Source organism: Helicoverpa armigera, chromosome 10, assembly GCF_030705265.1.
Source record: "Helicoverpa armigera isolate CAAS_96S chromosome 10, ASM3070526v1, whole genome shotgun sequence".
NCBI lineage: Eukaryota > Metazoa > Arthropoda > Insecta > Lepidoptera > Noctuidae > Helicoverpa > Helicoverpa armigera.
Window position 1 is genome coordinate 3,973,700 of NC_087129.1, and position 18,262 is coordinate 3,991,961.

The following is an 18,262-nucleotide window of genomic DNA, read 5'->3' on the forward strand; positions in this document are numbered from 1 at the left end:
AAAATAACATTATTTGGAGTAGTGTAACCACTTTTATTTTTTAATAAACATAGCTAAAACGGATTCCAAATAACGGCTTGCCAATTTCACTAATTAAGTTAGAAAATAAAAAATCGTACCTATGTCTTATTTCCTGAGGATCCGTCGCTAAAACACATCTAAGTACAGGAATTAAATACAGAACAGTATGTATAAAAAACTCAAAAGTATTTATTGTTAAGGATAAACTTATCTTGACCGCATAATTGTTAATTATGTGTAGTTTCCCAGCGTCTATTGACTTGGGCTGTTACAACTATTGTTACTTATAAGGAAAGTGAGTGGCGTGTGATGACAACGTCTACGCGTTTTAATAATATAAATAAAACAATCATTTTAATATTGTATTGGTGATTAAAAGAAGTGCAGTCCCTGGAAATGTAAGTATTCATTAATTTTAGTAAAAGCACGATTAAATGTTTGATAAAAACTCATTGAATAGTATAAAAAAGTATACTTATAGGTACACCGACGACGCAAATGGGGGCCTGTTTCAAATAAAACTTTATTATCTGTCTATGGCAATAAAGAAGAAACTTTTTTGTTTGTTCTATCCTAGAGGGTCCGAAACTACCTACTGAACCGATTTGAAAACATATTTCGCTGTTAGGAAGCTGCACTATTCTCGAGTAATAAAGGCTATATTTTATCCGTTTACAGAATTTAATTTGGGTAAAACCGCGGCCAAACAGCTAGTTATATTAAAATCCGTTTGCTAGGTAGTATCATATTATCGTCAGCTAAAATAAAAAAAATATGCATAGGTACATTCAGACAAAAAAGCAGCATTTCCGACGGCTACAACTAATTGAGTGGATTTCTTTCGCAGCTGGTCGCGATGAGAGCTGTGATGATATTACTGGCGCTGAGCATCGCAGCGTGCGACATGTGCGTCGGCAGCGCGTCGGACGACATCCCCGTGACATTAGCCGGCGCCGCGCCCGCAGACATACTGCTGTACCTCTACGACGTCGTGCTCACTCCCCACTTGCTCACTGATCGTAACAGAGAAGGAGGGCCGCTTGTTGGATCGTCTTTATGTCCCGGTGGTACACCTCGAACAAAATCCGGGCAGTGCCCGCTACAAGACAAGGATTATTTGTATGATGACTAAAACTTTGACTTACTTAAATAAATTATTTTATACATTAAGGTAAATAGTAAGTAGAATATAGTGCCATTTAATAAGAACAGATTTAAGGAGAACAAGAATTCTGACAGTTTGGTACTTCGGCGAACTTAGGTAAAACTGTAACAAATACTCTAATTTAGGCGATTGTTAGTCATGTTTTACAAAAGACTAAATATGGTTCACTTATGTGCCTATTGCTATGTTTAAAATGTGGTCATCAACAACATGCGAACCTTTTCCTGTATTATTTATTTGCTAGTACAATGTAATCATCCGATGGATTTGCCACGAATCTGCGTCGGTCATTTTGTTTATGATAAATTAGTGTCAAAGTGTTTTAGACTAAAGTTCAGGTTCAACAAAAGTTCTATTATCAAAATAAACAAATAGTGTTTTCAAAAGATTGGAGTTAACCATGTGGTTCAAAGGGTGTGTCCAATAGGGCTATTATAAAAGGTATGTAATTGCGTGTAATTATTTTAATTTCTACTCATATGGTTTGGCCAATATACCAGATATGTTAAAACGTGTTTAAACTATAAAGAAATAATTGAATAAAGGAGGAAATAAAAATTTAGCAACCCCAAAAGTAATAGGTGTATACTGAAAAAAAAAAATTAAAGGATTATTGTAATTTTTCAGAAACTGCAAACGATGACAGTTGCATTCATCTTACTGATCGCAGTCACTACGGCTTTCACCGACCCGACTGTCATGGAAGATGAAACAACCGCAGTATTAGATAGAAAAGCTACTGAAGACAAACTTATGTACCTCCATGATATTTTTATGATGAAACCCAAACTCAGGAATGGTAAAAGAAAAAAGAGGGAGCTCATCATATCGTTTAAATGTCCCGGCGGTATGAACCGCGTACGTGACCGCTGCCCACCTCCTAGAGATGATTACGATGACTATTTTACTTTACAATAAGTTCTTCAACGTTATGCTGTAAAACTTGATTTTAAGAAGTTCTTTATCAGTTGATATTAAGTAGATATTAGATTACAATTACATGTTAGTGGTTTGTAGACAACTGTCCAGCAATTTTTAATGTCTTTGGTTATAAGTTGTATCTATATAAGATAAGTTTTAGATGTATAACGATTTTTAAATATGTATATTGAAATAAACTGTATAGTGAATATTTGCATTAATTAATTTATATTTGAATCTCCAAATACCTTGTCAGCATCAGCATTTTTCCCAAAGGGTAACTACTCCATTAATCGTCGTACAACATTTTTTATGATGGTCTCGCCAGTCTGAGTTACAGCGAACGTTCTGATTTTGTTTTGAGTGGCCGTATACATTCGGAGCTGTGGGACTGTTCTGGGGCAGTGGGATTGTTCGAAAGAGTTACCCCGGCCCTGGTACATAAAGTGCTTCGGAAGAAACATGATGGGGTTGAGTCAGTAAGAGTCTGACACTCCCTCACGTTGTCAACCCACAGCGGGAGTGGCACTTATTGATTTCGCGGGTTTAAAAATAAAATGGCCTCCTACATATATATTAACTAAGTCGTAAAACATAAATAACATTGTGTGTAATGTACATATGTTTCTGAAGTCCTTAAATGGTATTCTAATATACAAGCACCACATTTCTAAGTAGGTATGCATATTATGTACGTAGAAGGTATTTTTAAGTCTTTTCCTGACCACAAAATCAGTATATTTACCCTTAATAAATTCGATAACAATTTCCTGCAGAGATCACCATGTTTGTTGCTTCACTGACATATCATTAAAAATCTGTGTGTCGTGCGACGAAGACGTCTATTTAATTTGCAATCAAGTAAATAGTTGGTGTTATACGGAAACCTACATTTCCAGGTAATGTATTGGTATTAATATTTAATTTTCTATAAGTTTACATCGACATGATATTACTTTAGTACTCGTAAATACATAGATCCCGTAATCATAACTTTATAAGTCATTGAGCAGTAGCGTTTGGCATAATTGTGTTTAGGAATTCAGTAAGTACCTATATCAAAATAAAAAAATGCAAAATACCTTTATTCTCAAGCTGCATTGGCCTATAGATTATACTAGCTTCTGCTCGCGGCTTCGCCCGCGTGTGTGTTGATAAAAAGTAGCCTATGTGTTAATCCAGGTCATCGCCTATCTACATACCTTTCAACTAAATCGGTCCAGCCATTTTTACGTGACAGAATAACAAATATGCATACATTCTCACAAACTTTCACATTTACCTATATAATTAATGATTAAACGAACTTACCTGTGAGTGAAGTTCTATCATAATTATGTGAGGTGTTTCGTTCGAAGAGATTAGATTAAAACACATGTAGTCACACACACAATGTCGCCACTATGCACTCAGTTTAAAGAAAAAAATAATAAAAAAATAAAATATTGTGGGTAGACTGCACTTCCCTATAGAATATTCCGTTCGGTTCGTCATTTAGTTCAGAGATAAGACAATATGCTATCGATTTCACAATTTTGAGGGTAAATTTAGGGAGGGCGGGACTCTAATCTCTTCGAACGAAACACCTCACATAATTATGATAGAACTTCACTCACAGGTAAGTTCGTTTAATCATTAATTATGCTTCAGTGTTTCGTTCTCGAGATTAGATTAAAACACATGTAGATATTGAGAGAAAGAAGAAATTGTGAAATGGATAGGAAGACAGGTGAATCCATAATTTTATTGGAAGAACCAAAAAACCGATTCATTGTCTAATCTTTTTATTAACAATGAAAGGTACACAATTAACAACGATTTATTCATATCGCAACTTAATATCGTTTTAAAGATAGATTATTTAATTATACAATCAAAAAATAGGGAATAATTTATGAATTATCCTCAATTAGGATACTCCTAGCAAATGTTTCTCTGGGAGCATTTGAAACTGATCTATTATAAAATTTTCCAAAAGTTGAAGATGTGCCAGACCATCCGGCAGTTTTCCTTATTAAATCTAAATTGACGCCCATAATATGAGCTCGGGAAGTACTGGCGTGCCTGGTACTATGAGCAGAAAAAATGGAAACGTCAATTCCACAGGTCTCTAAAGTACTCTTTATCCACCTACTTAATGTTTGAGCACCAACTTTACCATGTGGTTTTTTGGTGCTAATAAAGAGAAAGGTATGATTATGACGTAATTGTTCAGTTACATGTAAGTAATCAATTAGTAACTTAGCAGGACATACTTCGGGTTTGAACTCTGTGAGCTGTAACAAGTGCCAATATAGTAATCAATTTCCTTGTAATTTTATCTAAAGGTAAATTATCGTTAGGCACCCAGCTAGCCAATGCTTCTATAACTAATGAGGTATCCCAGGTCGAATCGTATTTGGGTAAGGGTGGCCGAAGTCTAAATAACCCTTTGAAGAATCTCTTTACCCGATCATCTTCACTGATTTGATGACCAATGATTAAAGACAAAGCCGATCTGCAACTGTTCAGAGTACCATATTGAGCACCGGATTGAAAAAGCTCAGTAAAAAAATAAATAATTTTTGGGATAGAGGCCTCATAAATATTAACATTGTTGGCTTTACAAAATAAATGCCATTTCTTCAAACAAGTGTCATATTGTTTGATGGAATTTTCCGATAGTGATGCCAACATGATGTGAACAGATGCAGGAGGAATACTTCTTCTCAGTAGAGATTCCCGCACAAGACTCCGGCAACCAGGGTAATCTGCTGGTGTATCTGACGGTTGCTGGAATGAGAAATTATCAATCCTTGAGAAGCATGAAATGTCAAAGGTTGGCTCTCTAGGAGCTTATTAAATAAGGGATACCACGGCTGTGATGGCCACGCAGGGACGACTAGTATTCCTCTAGCTTTATCACTAATGATCTTTCTCAATGTTTTGAGAATGATTGAGAATGGGGGAAAACCGTAAAAATACCATTTAGACCAACATAAAGAAAATGCGTTAATGCTATATGCGTCAGGGTCTTTGTGCCATGACACGTAATTAGGGCATTTTTTATTTATACGGCTGGCAAACATATCTATATTAGGCTGACCAAAGCATTCTACAATTTTTTGAAAGGCACTGTCTGCTAGTTCCCATTCAATGTCGGGGTGGACTCGTCGCGATTCAGCATCGGCAATGCTGTTCTCAACTGATGGGATATATAAAGCAGAAATGAACAGATTACGAGCCTCACACCATTGCCATATTTCTTTGGTAAGTTTGGTTAAATGCGGAAACTGCACGCCTCCCATGCGATTAATATATGAAATCGCTGTAGTATTGTCAATTCGTAGAATGATTTGACAGCCGAATAATTTTTAGCAAAATTTTAAGCCCAATGAATGCAGCCATTAATTCTAAATAATTAATATGTTCATTTCTTTCTTCCTGGCTCCAACTACCGCTTGCCGTTTCTCCCGCACAGGCTACACCCCATCCCGTAGTTGAGGCGTCAGACTGAATTTCTAATTTATGTTCATCAAATTTAATTTTACAGACGGAGTTATCGATAGAATTTATCCACCAATTGAAATCTGGACCTAAAGAAGGTGATACAGTCATGAACTTCTCATAATTATTATCGCCTTCTAGACTTAGAAATTTACATCTCTCAAACTCCTTGGTATATAGCCAGCCATATTCAATGGCTGGACAAGCAGATGTTAAAAGACCTACTAAACGAGCAAAATCTCTAATTTTACATCTTTTGATGTTTTTAAATCTTAGTAATTCATTTTTTATCTTCTGACGTTTTTCAGGAGGTAAACAGATTTCCATTGTGTTTGAATTTATAACAAATCCTAAAAATCTACAGGCGTTACTTGGAATCATACAACTTTTTGATTCGTTAATAATAAAGCCCAAAGAACAAAGTAATTGTTTTGTAGTAGTCACATTATCATAACAATCGTTATACGAATGTGATATAAGACATAGATCGTCTAAATATATTGTTGACAAATAACCAGCACAACGCAGTAATTTGACAACTGGTTTCATAATTTTAGTAAAAACATACGGCGCAGTATTGAGACCAAACGGTAAAACATTGAATTTGTATAAGTTGTCTTTCCATTGAAACCTTAAATACTTTTTAGAATTGTCGTGAATTTTTATTAAAAAATATGCGTCTTTAAGATCAATTGTTGACATAAAACAATCTTTCGATATAAGCTTTATAATTGTTCGAAGATCTTCTAATTTAAAATGTTTTGTATTAATAAATTTGTTTAAATTTTTTAAATTTAGAATAAGACGTGTTTTTCCGTTTGGTTTCGGTACTAAAAATATGCTTGAAATAAATTGGCCGGTACTAGGTTGACATTTTGAAACGGCCCTATAGATAATAAATTATCTATGGCTTGATCAAATTCACGTACTTCTGCATGTGAATAACTTCTAGATGGTGGTATATTATATTGATAAGGAGTTTGTGCAAATGGAATTTCATAACCTTTTATCCATGACAGCACTGTTTGGTCAGATGTAATTTGTGACCATTGATTAAAAAAGTGACATAGCCTACCGGCAAAATTTACCGTAGTATCTACTGGCGGCTGCGGCTGCTGCTCGGACGCGACCCTCTGGACGAGTGCGCGTGCTGTTGCTTCGTTGAAGGTGCAGACTCCTTCGCTATCCGAGGCCCCGTCGGTCTGCGGTTCGGGGCTGGAGCCTTCCAGTTTAAATTCCTGGTAGAAGGCGGAGGTCTCGGTTTGCTCGAAGGTTTGGGTAACGGAACAGACTTCAGCTCAGCCCTGACCTATTTATTGCCTTGGCAGTTTTTAATGTGTCGGCTAGCTCTTGTCCAAAAACAAAGATTGTCAATTTTGGTCAGTTGCATCTGATCTTTTAATTCTTTCTTCAAGACAGCAAGAATGAAGTTACGTCTAGTGATAGAATCATTATGTTGGCAGTCGCACAAAATGCGCCCTGCGTCCACGAGTAATTTTAGTATATTAGGATCTTTTGTTTCTTTTGATAAAAGAATAGTAATAGCTTCACTTAGACATGCGATAGCACTGCCTAACTGTTTCTGTTTCGCCTGCATAGCTTTGTCCCGCTTCACTATGACGTCCGTGACAGCAGCTTTAATCTCAGGATTAAGAGACGGTGCGTCAATCAGCTTACAGTTAGCTGGAGGTAAGTGAGATTCTAAAAGCTCCTTGCGGAGTTCTTTCGTCAAACCAGAAGTGGCTATGTGTTCATAACGAGTGGCTAGGTCCTTCTGGATATCCTTACCAAAACTCGTAGTGGTTAACGGATCTGTTCCTAATATTTGCAGGACAGTTTCATCTAAATCCGGTTGATGATCCTCAATCTCAATTATTCCGGCTTCAACAGCCGTCGATTGGGGAGGAGGTTCTTGTGTAACCTCAGGTATATTTGATGCGCTGGTTGATGGTACCGGCTCATCTAGATCTACTACTGGATATGCAGGATTCTCCAAATCCATAAATTTGTCATCTGTAATCAGATTTTATAACTTGCTATAATTATCATTCCCGTAAGGAAAACTAATTAGGTAGCTTATTTGTAGTGCAAAAAATAACGCACTAAATAAGTAGATAGTAATGGAAGGAACTTCCGATTATCATAATTAATTAACGGTAGGTAGGTAAGTACCTGAACAGGTAATGTTTTATTCGTCATGAGAGGTACTTGGACGAAAAAACACAAAACGTGGGTAAGATGAACTCGTAGACGTTACATCGTGAACCCAATTTAAGTAAGAAACATAGTTTGATAAAATATGTAACTACAATTAGGTAAATACCTAAACAGGTAACCAATTTAATGTGTATGTACACAAGTACGGATACAGCGGGTAAGATGAACTCTAAACGTTGCATCGTGAACCCGAGTTTAAAACGGATAAGTTGCAACTCATACGTTGTAACGTTTATCCATGTAAAATTTGCAGAATAAACCTTACCTTGTGGTTCTGACGACGACTGCTCGGAACTGGACGAAGATCTGCGGCATCCTTTTAATAACTTCTTTTCTAGCTTCTTAATTTTCTTTCTTATATAACTTATTGAATCACCACGCTTTCTTTTCGGCATTTTGAACACAAAAAACCTAAAACTGCCGATAAAAATAACACTGACACGATTAATAATGCAAAGTGGCGGAGCACTGAAATGTGAATGACGAACCGAACGGAATATTCTATAGGGAAGTGCAGTCTACCCACAATATTTTATTTTTTTATTATTTTTTTCTTTAAACTGAGTGCATAGTGGCGACATTGTGTGTGTGACTACATGTGTTTTAATCTAATCTCGAGAACGAAACACTGAAGCATAATATTAGTATATACCTACTGCCAATTTACCAAAAATTGATAGTAGGTATAGAAGCTTAAATGTATGTTGGTATTAAATATGTTGCCATGTTTTTAATGCACATTTGTTTGTTCAACATTTTGATACCTGTAAACTATTCAACATGACATGATGTGTTTAGTGCGTATTGACGCAAGCCAAGCGTATCTTATTGTAACAACGACTTTGTGACTTCTGACTACACGTAACGACTGCCAAAGATGTTCAAACGGCAACCGGGATCTACAGTTTATCGTGCTCTCCGAAACAAAGAAGACAAGATAGTCAACCATCCCCGAACCGATCGCGCCAAGCGTGGCTTAACTTTGTGATCGATCCACGAGCCACGAGTTGCTCCTACTAGTACATCAGTTCTCCATCACATTAGATCCTTAAACCTAATAAATGGGCACACAATAGGTAACTAATTTCCAGTATTTTTCCAGCTGCGGCACAAGATGAGAACTGTGATGATATTATTGGCGCTGAGCATCGCAGCGTGCGACATGCGCGTCGGCGGCGCGTCGGACGACATCCCCGTGACATTAGCCGGCGCCGCGCCCGCAGACATACTGCTGTACCTCTACGACGTCGTGCTCACTCCCCACATGCTCACTGATCGTAACAGAGAAGGAGGGGTTTTTGAATCGCGTCTTTGTCCTGGTGGTAAACCTGGCACAAAATTTGGTCATTGTCCACAAAACGACTATATTATATATCCAGACGAAGAAGAAGAAGAAGAAGAATAAGAATCTTTAAGAAGATTAAAGAATTATTTTTGACAAAGTATTACCAATATTTAAAAATAATAACAAATACCTTCCATGTGTACTTCATTTATTCAAAATAAATCTATTAAAATAACACTTTACAGTCATTTATGCACATTAAAGGCGCACACAGCAATTAAAAATACTACGTATTATTTAAAAAAAAAAAACTTCAATAATATAAAATGTATTCTATGGTATGGAACTGCAGAGGGAAGTTATTTGGCTTATAAATAATTATTATTGTATAGATTGCATGTAATTTGAGTTTTTCAAAAGTCTACTACTATTACTACTACTAGCCTATAGTGTCCCACTGCTGGGCAAAGGCCTCCCCATCCCGCTTCCACACTTTTCGATCCTTCGATAGAGTCCACCAGTCTCGACAGTAGGCGTCCAGTTCGTCACGCCATCTCTTCCGGGGTCTACCCCGCCTGCGGTGTCCATCCTGGGGTATCCACTGGGTGACAATAGTGGCCCATCTTTCCGGATGCATACGGCTGACGTGTCCGGCCCAGTTCCATTTCAGTGTTGCCGCCTTTCGGCCCACATCAGCGACTCCTGTTTGGGAACGTATAACGGTATTCCGGATGCGATCCGTCCGTTTAATGCCTAAAAGGCTACGCTCCATTGCTCTCTGGCAAACCTTGAGTTTGGACTTCTGACACTCAGTGAGAGACCAAGTTTGTGCACCGTAGGTTAGGACGGGCAAGATACACATGTCGACTAATTTTCGCTTGAGTGAAAGGGGAAGGTCTCCTTTCATGTACTGCTTCATGGACCAGTAGCTTTTCCAGGCGTTCTCTATGCGGCGATCGATCTCCTTTTCCTGCCTGTTGTCGAAAGAAACTAACTGGCCCAAGTAGATGTACTCGTCGACATAGTGTAGAGCTTGCCCATCTACCTCGACCCTACGTTTCGTGCTGTTGGTCATTGTGTGTGTCTTGCTCATGTTCATTTGAAGTCCAACCTCTTGGCTTGCCCTGCTCAGATCTTGGAGCATTTCTTCTAGCTCTGCTGATGTAGACGCAAAAAGAACTATATCGTCAGCAAACCGCAGATTGGTCAGCCTTTTGTTTCCGATGACGATACCCTTAGATGTCCACGGCACACTGAGTTTCTTGAAAACCTCCTCCAATGTGCAGGTGAACAGATTAGGAGACAGCGGGTCTCCCTGTTTGACGCCTTTTTCTATGGAAAATGATGGACCTGGAATTTTTTCAAAAGTCATTGAAGTTTTTATTTCAGAAATAAAATTAAATTTATAAAAGAAATCATAATGTCTTATTTCAAGAGAGAACCTTTTCGGTAGGCATTACTGATTTATCGAGGATATGGCTGTCTGTATGTACTTCTGGGTAATTGGGAATACTGTGCTTTATTATTCGCTTACGTTAGTCCTAAGAAACTGTAAGATTTCTACCCAAAAACATCTCCTGCAGGTCCAACTTTAAGTGGGACAGTAGTTGATTTAGAAATCGAATGTTCATTACGTACGTTTTGTAGGTAATTACACTATTTTGGATACCTTAAACTCCTGGAAAACTTGAACCCAATGTAGCCTTAAGGGGCTGCATGCCGAAATTGGCTTGCCTCAAACAATTCTTCGGCCAAATCTATAGTTTTTGGCGGTGAAAAAAATATATATTGATCTTGAACATATTTCTGAGAACCCTGTTAATTTGAAAACACGTTTTCGAAAAGTTTTGTAAAATTGTAAACTTACCTATAAAATAGATAGATATTCTTTATTAGCTACACCAATTTTACATTTTTGATCTTAAACTAGGTAGTTCAAGTAGGTGACATAATGGGCGGTCTTATCGCTAAGAGCGATCTCTTCCAGACAAGACAACCTTATGTGATTGAGACGAGATGGAAAAGATTATATGGTAGGCAGTAAGGCAAAGTGTACACTTGCTCCTGCAACTTGTGTACCTATAATAATATTGTCATAAATACATAAACTACACAAACTATAAACTAAATATATATAATAATTACAATAAATACATATAAACCTATATATAATGTCAATGCTAAATATAGATTTTTGGAAATACAAATAGTATTATTAACCTACCGTTAGGAGGAAAGGTAGTGGTTTTTTAACATACTCTTGAAAAGGGCTAATGATTGATACTGTCTTATCGTAACGGGCAATGCATTCCATAGCCGAACAGCCAGAACCGTAAAAGATTTGTCGAAGAAGCTAGTGGAATGCATCGCCATCTCGAGCCTCAAATTTTCTGATGACCTTAGATATTTTGTATGTGTGTCATAAAGGAACTTGAAACGTTCTTTAAGATAAGGGGGGTTAGTGGGATTAAACAATATGTTGTATAGTAAAGATAGGATATGAGTATTCCGGCGAAGACGTATAGGAAGCCACTTGAGCTTTGAACGAAATTCAGAAATATGATCATATTTGCGCAAGCCAAATATGAATCTAATACAAACATTTTGCACAATCAAGGATGGGAAGCAGGAGGGATTGTGCAAGCGCAGTTTTGGTGGCAATCGGGAGAAAGTTCCTCAGTCGTCTCAGGGACTGGACAAATGCAAACACCTTGCGACTAACCTCTTGTAGTTGAGGGCCCCAGGAAAGATGTTTGTCAATGAGTACACCTAGGTTTTTGACTGTGTCCTTGACTGGAAAATGATCTTCAAACAAAAATATCTGTATTACACATCATTATAACATTAACGAGTCCATGTAAATAGGTACAGAACTTGGTTAATTTTTATTTTTGATTACTCTACTCATTTTAAAGCTATTAATTTATATGTATGTTATGAACGTTACGAACGTCGCGTCAACCTGCTTCTCTGTGTATGTTTTCGGTGCATTCAGCCTCTTAAGATTTTTACACTAAAATTTATACTATTTTGAATATATGATACAAATTAAACTATCCGAATGGTGTGTAACTAGTTTGTTTTATAATTTACCTGAAGGTCTGTGAACTCAAACTCAAACTCAAAATCGTTTATTCAAATTAGGCTGATAAATCAGCACTTTTCAAATGTCAAAAACAAAAGACAGCCCCCAAAACGCCCGCCCTTCACCACTTCCTATGTGTTTTTGCTGGGAAGAAGAAGTGGCGCAACAAACTCCCCAGCAACACATGTCTGTCTGTAAGGTTTGAAGAACCAGAATGTATATCAAACAAGTCAAATAAAAATATCATTATCACATGATAACTATTATATAAAATTAAGAAAAAAAAACAAACTGAACACAAGTAGGCTAGCACACAGATTTACACCTATAAAGACTAGGTACTCAAGCATTACTTATAGTCAATTAAATGTATCTAAAGCCTCCTGTTAATAAAATAAAAATGTATTTTTAATATAAGCATAAAATCGGCGTGCCCACCTACATGCGCAGATGTTTATGTTTTAGCTGTACAACACAAACAAGGTGTACCTGCTAGGACTACAGTATTATTATTTTCCTTATAAAAAAACGCTAATAGAAAATCATACTATATTTATAAAGTGTCAATAGCCATCAACACGACCTCACGACCACGAGTATAACGCGAGGATCAGCCATCGACCCCTTCGCACATTTTTGAGGGAAGGGGACAACCCGACCCCCAACGCTACCGCTGGCCATACCGTCTAAGTAAGCATGACGTGCTTGCTGCTATTCAAGAAGAACATGTAAGAAGTGCTGCAGTCACTAGCAAGCCATAAAGAAACAATGCTAAGCAAAGTTTAACAAAAGTTCCCAAAGTAAATAAAAATAAACCCAATTATAATTCAGAATTAATGTCTGAAGTAATGTCAATCAATGTAAACAATAATAATAAGTAAATCATTTAATTATTGTGATACAAGAATGAGCTGAACATTTTCCTGTAATGACTACCTATATGAGCCCTGGCTGGCAACTATTGTAATTTATTATAATTCTAATTGACATCTGAAAACGACGTCGTGGTGTACAGATTTATTAATTTTTTTTAAACCATCATCTGTTTGTGTATACCGAAAGACTACTTCTGAGGTAAATATTGTTTCAGTGAAAAGTGACCTCTTAAATTTGATTTGAATTTGTAAAATCAGTGGATTAATTAAGAACTGCAATATTTTAGGTACGTGATTTATGTTATAAGTTATGTCTACATTTTAGTGTAGCTTAAGCAAGGTGATATACCTCTATAAAGTTAACTATCTTGTTGTGAAAAAGTTTTTAACCCAGCAGAATGATCATTGTAACTTTTAATATATGATAGTTTTTTTTTTATTATTACTTTATCAAATTTTTAATATAGGTATTTACATTTTATTGACAACACAAAAATATAAAAACTATTCTAGTAAGAACAAAAAAAAAAACTAAACACTGAAACTAAAAAGCATCAATAAATTCATCATTCGACTGGGAGCCTGCCCAAAAGGCTGGCAGCATTACCTCGTTGGATCGCCATGCTGTTTTTGTTTGTTTTAATATTTTGGTATATCGATGATGATGATAATAATGTTGATGTCCTCCTAGCCGTTTATCGGCCACCGCGGCTGTTCTCATGTAAGGAGATTAGCCAACTGCGTAGGAGATATTTTAGTGCACAAGCATTAAACGTACTTTCATTCCTTCATAGCCAGATGGGACGGTAATCCTACATGACCAGATTTCTTATAATACAGTTGATATAAAAACATAGCATTCGAATTAACTAAGGTACAAAATTGTATCATTTTTCCAACAGCGGCACACGATGAAATTGGTAATGATATTACTGGCGCTGAGCATCGCAGCGTGCGACATGTGCGTCGGCGGCGCGTCGGACGACATCCCCTTGACATTAGCCGGCGCCGCGCCCGCAGACATACTGCTGTACCTCTACGACGTCGTGCTCACGCCGCACATGCTCACTGATCGTAACAGAGAAGGAGGGCCGGTTATTGGATCGCCTCTATGTCCTAGTGGTAAATATCGCACAAAGGAAGGTCATTGTCCACATATCATCGATGACGATTACTAATGTAATGACAAAAAGTAATAATTAATTGTTCTCACTTCACCGAAAGCACTTCACCGAAGCACCACCAGATCATAATGGAGACACTGAATTAGTGAATTATTTTTATTAACAATAAGAGTTTTGATTATGTTTATCTTTACTAATCTTATAAAGCTGAAGAGTTTGTTTGTTTGTTTGAACGCGCTAATGTCTAACTACTGGCCCGATTAGAAAAATTATTTCAGTGTTAGATAGCCCATTTACTGAGGAAGGCTATAGACTACTATTTTATCCGGGTTCGTGCCAAGGTTCCCACGGGATGCGGGTGAAACCGCTGGCAGAAACTAGTTAACAATAAAGGTGTTCCATTGTGTTCTCCATTTCTATGTAATATAGGATATAACTCAAATTATATAGTAGGTATATATATATTTTTTTTTCAAAATGATGATATTTTATTAGTACAGTCGACTCTGGTCAGCGGTAACAGTTTTATAGGAAAATCGTACTTATTACTATTGAGCTAAGGTGCATGACAGTTACCACTGATGTGCAGTCTACCGTACCTACAATATTAACGTATGAATCTTTTCTGTCATCGAGGGCATGGCCGCCAACACTACTGGCTGGTTAGAAAGAACTGTACCCTATAACCCCTCTTTCGTTAATCCTGGAAGAGGAAAAAGGTCCGCCCTTATATGATCCCGCATTATAATTTTCAGTAGGTAAGAAGATAATACAAACTTATTTAATTTAGATTTCGTTTCACCTATTCTTAGTAGGTGATTTTCTAATTCGTCTTGTAATTGGCAAATAATTCGTATTAAAATAACATGGTAATCAAAGAGTTACATGCAATTAAAAGCAATAGTTAAATCAATATTAAATATCCATAAACCTACCATCTATCCATAAACCATAATAATAAGGAAAATAAATATAAATAGAATATTATCCCTATTTAATCATATTCTGGTTTTACTCACAATTAGTCATATTGATAACTGTTTTCCCGAAATTTTACCGGCGTAATGCAGTAACTGCAACCCGTATCGAGATAAAATATTGCCAATATTACTTGGGCATTTAGACTACAAACAAACAAAAAAAATATATATTTATTATATCTAATTGATTGTGTACATCTGATAATAAGTAGCCAAAAAATTAATATCTGCTATAAACCTACTATATTTTTATACATCAGTTCGAAGTATTCATTATATCCTGTAAGGGTAGAAAAAGAATGGGCGTGAAATACCCAGTAGACATGTAGAAAGTCTTCTTATTATTTCTAGGTACTTTTCTGTTTATTCAAAATTCTTATATAAAAATATTCCAGAGTTTGCTGTTGTCAGAATATTACTGTCTAAAAATCATGCGCAGTCCTAGAAATTGCTCTTTGACTTCCAAAATGAAAGAAATACTTCTTTCATCACGTATGCAGTATGAAATTAAATACTTCTTATTGAATTCAGCCAAAAATGATTCGTTCAACTAGTACTTTTGTCTACAACGGGTAAACCAAACATAAATTAAATACATATTGTTTTTAATTTTCCCTACTGGACATTCCATTTATTAAGGAAATTAAATTCAAATCACCATCCTCTCGACCATCGTCGTTTATCGATGTCAGTCTGACGACAAGTGGCGACATCTATCGTCATAATATGCAACATACTAGTGTTTTATACAATTTAATATAGGGATCAAGTCGTTCATGAGTGGTTTTCTACGCGTATTGGTTTTTTTTTCAATACCTACTACGAATTAATGTTTTATAAACAAAACGTCAAGTTTGCCTTATTTGGCTTACGTAGGTAAAATAAGCCGCGGAAAACGGACTATAGTTTATGAGTGAATACGTAACGGGAAACTTTGGAACTCTTTGTAATAAATGAGTACATACTACTTACCTACAGCATAGAGACAAAGCACCCACTCTCTATTATTTGTTTAACAAAAGCTTCGTGCGATGGAGACTGAACTTAAAAAGCCCTTAATATAAAGATTATCCGAAAATATTTCACATCAATATATTTTATCAATTGAGCCCGGTACTGCTTACACCGATAGCATCAACTTAAGCCACTCGTCAGATATGAATAACACTCGCGGCTAATTGCTTTGTTCTTTGTTCCGACGGCAGCGTCGGCGCAGTAGCCGCAGTCGTTGACAGCACGCACAAATGGTCACGATTCCATCCCAACTGTCATAACTTGCTTCATTTATTATCGGTAAGGTAAAAGTTTCGAAACTCCCGTCGAGACACTGTTGGTGCCACCGCCTTGTCGTCTGTTAGTCATTAAATCAATTTGGAGTGATAAATCATGACCAACTTCCAGCTCTTTTGACAAACTTTTCGGCCATGAAAATGTTCTGTTTATTTTGTGTTTTGAATTCGAACCCATCCTGTGATTAAGAAAGCCCTGAAGTTTTTGTTAACTTTAGATATAACTTTGATATCAATAACGTTTCACCTTTCGAGTTTAAAAAGCAGTCGATGACTTTTGATGTCTTCAATTTATGAAATAAAACATAAATCAATTTTAGTTAAATTAGAGAGCTATGTCAGGACTAGCTAGTAAGATCAAACCAAAGCTCGACATTAAATAAACTCTTATGATTTGAGATTGAATCAACAGATAGACAAGTCATTTGTGATGTCAACCGTGTAACCCGCTTATCATTTTACTGGTTTGAAAAGCAGTTGTATCTAACATCACTGGTAACACGAGCTTTCTTTTAAATACATAGATAACTGAGATAAGAACTGTCTCTTATTAGTGTCAATATTGTACATTTCTTTATTATGAACGCACGAATGAATGTAGTACATATTAGAAAATCGTCAACAACCATGGACCAATTCAGACTCATCTGCAACTGAATTAATCGTATTGTAAAATAATCGGAATCAAAGTAACTTACCTAACAAATGTGTATAAATACCTACTTGAAGCGTGGATAAATCAAATATTATATTATAGTCAGTTAGCTAGTTATCACATGATCTTATCGACGACCATATTGTAAGGGAAGATTCCAAGACTTCAAAGCCATTATAACGATTTATTATGATTGATTTAAGATCGACCACCCAGCCCATCTATAAAAATCATGCTAAAACCTGATATATATTTTTATTTAATTTGAATTACAACTGCATCATACTAGCTGTGTTTTATTTTTACCCTAATACGCAAGGAAATTTTTAGACACCTTTTTTCTATGTGAGCAATAATAACTACACTCTCTGGAGAGTGGAATCGTGGCCTCACCGAAACTATTACGAGTAAAGCACTTAAATTTGGGCTGAACTAAACTCCCTTACAACGGCCCTATTTTCCAGGTCAAACTAGTTAATTAAGCATTATGCATAGTAGAAACTTCTAAGTTCTAGTCCTATTTTTGCAGCTTTCAAAGGTCTAAAATCATTTTCTACGAAGAATATCAGTTCGTTCTTAGGTTTTTTTTCAACATTCTATTTTCAATTAAAATCTAGCTGAAATGGAAATAAACCTTCTCACGGTTTTTCAACGAGTTGTCAAATGAAAATATGCAAATTAATATTTGGAAACATAAATGGGCTGCTCTTTTTTTATACAGACATTCTACCTACATTATGCATGGAATTTTACTAAAATAATTTAAAAGTTCTAATTTCGAAAATAATATTTATTAGCTTAGTTGTATACCCAAGTTTCATTGATCATTACAATTTACAACAATCGACAACAGTAAACGCATATTTTGTGTACGCACCAATTTTGCGCAATCAATCGATTACGTAGTGAAATATGTGCACGTACATAGTTTATAACAGCCAAAATCGTTTAAGTAATCGATATTAAAACGAACTGGTTAGAATTTCTTCACACGCGATTCAAAATCGGTTTTGATGTCGTAAGCTTAACGTTACCACAGTATAGCACTTTGATGCGGTGACAATATTTCCCAGGTACTTATATATCAAGTAATTTTTCATCACACTACACTAGTTACAGACCTATATGTTCTACTTCTTACACAAACGAGATAAGTGCC

At 36.2% G+C, this 18,262-nt stretch overlaps 1 protein-coding gene and 2 long non-coding RNA genes across 3 annotated transcripts; 2 read left to right on the top strand and 1 right to left on the bottom strand.

The window, feature by feature from the left end:
- Positions 1–289: 289 nt before the first annotated feature.
- LOC126054654 (uncharacterized) lies at positions 290–2,884 on the top strand. Its single transcript, XR_010276840.1, has 3 exons — positions 290–419; positions 869–1,627; positions 1,814–2,884. It is a non-coding gene; the product is annotated as an uncharacterized LOC126054654 (long non-coding RNA).
- A 4,018-nt stretch (positions 2,885–6,902) lies between these two features.
- LOC110378450 (uncharacterized) lies at positions 6,903–8,430 on the bottom strand. Its single transcript, XM_049839267.2, has 2 exons — positions 8,076–8,430; positions 6,903–7,606 (listed from the first exon to the last, which is right to left on the bottom strand). The coding sequence occupies exons 1-2, from the start codon at positions 8,203–8,205 to the stop codon at positions 6,903–6,905; spliced, it is 834 nt and encodes a 277-aa protein (XP_049695224.2). The 5' UTR covers positions 8,206–8,430.
- Positions 8,431–12,903: 4,473 nt separating this feature from the next.
- Positions 12,904–17,391, top strand: LOC126054655 (uncharacterized). Its single transcript, XR_007511043.2, has 2 exons — positions 12,904–13,342; positions 13,958–17,391. It is a non-coding gene; the product is annotated as an uncharacterized LOC126054655 (long non-coding RNA).
- Positions 17,392–18,262: the final 871 nt, after the last annotated feature.

Bases quoted from the DNA above. Each gene is read 5' to 3' on its own strand.
- LOC110378450 (XM_049839267.2), bottom strand. From the start codon at position 8,205: ATGCCGAAAAGAAAGCGTGGTGATTCAATAAGTTATATAAGAAAGAAA. The intron at 7,607-8,075 runs GTAAGGTTTATT...ATCTGATTACAG, and splicing joins GTCGTCGTCAGAACCACAAG to ATGACAAATTTATGGATTTG.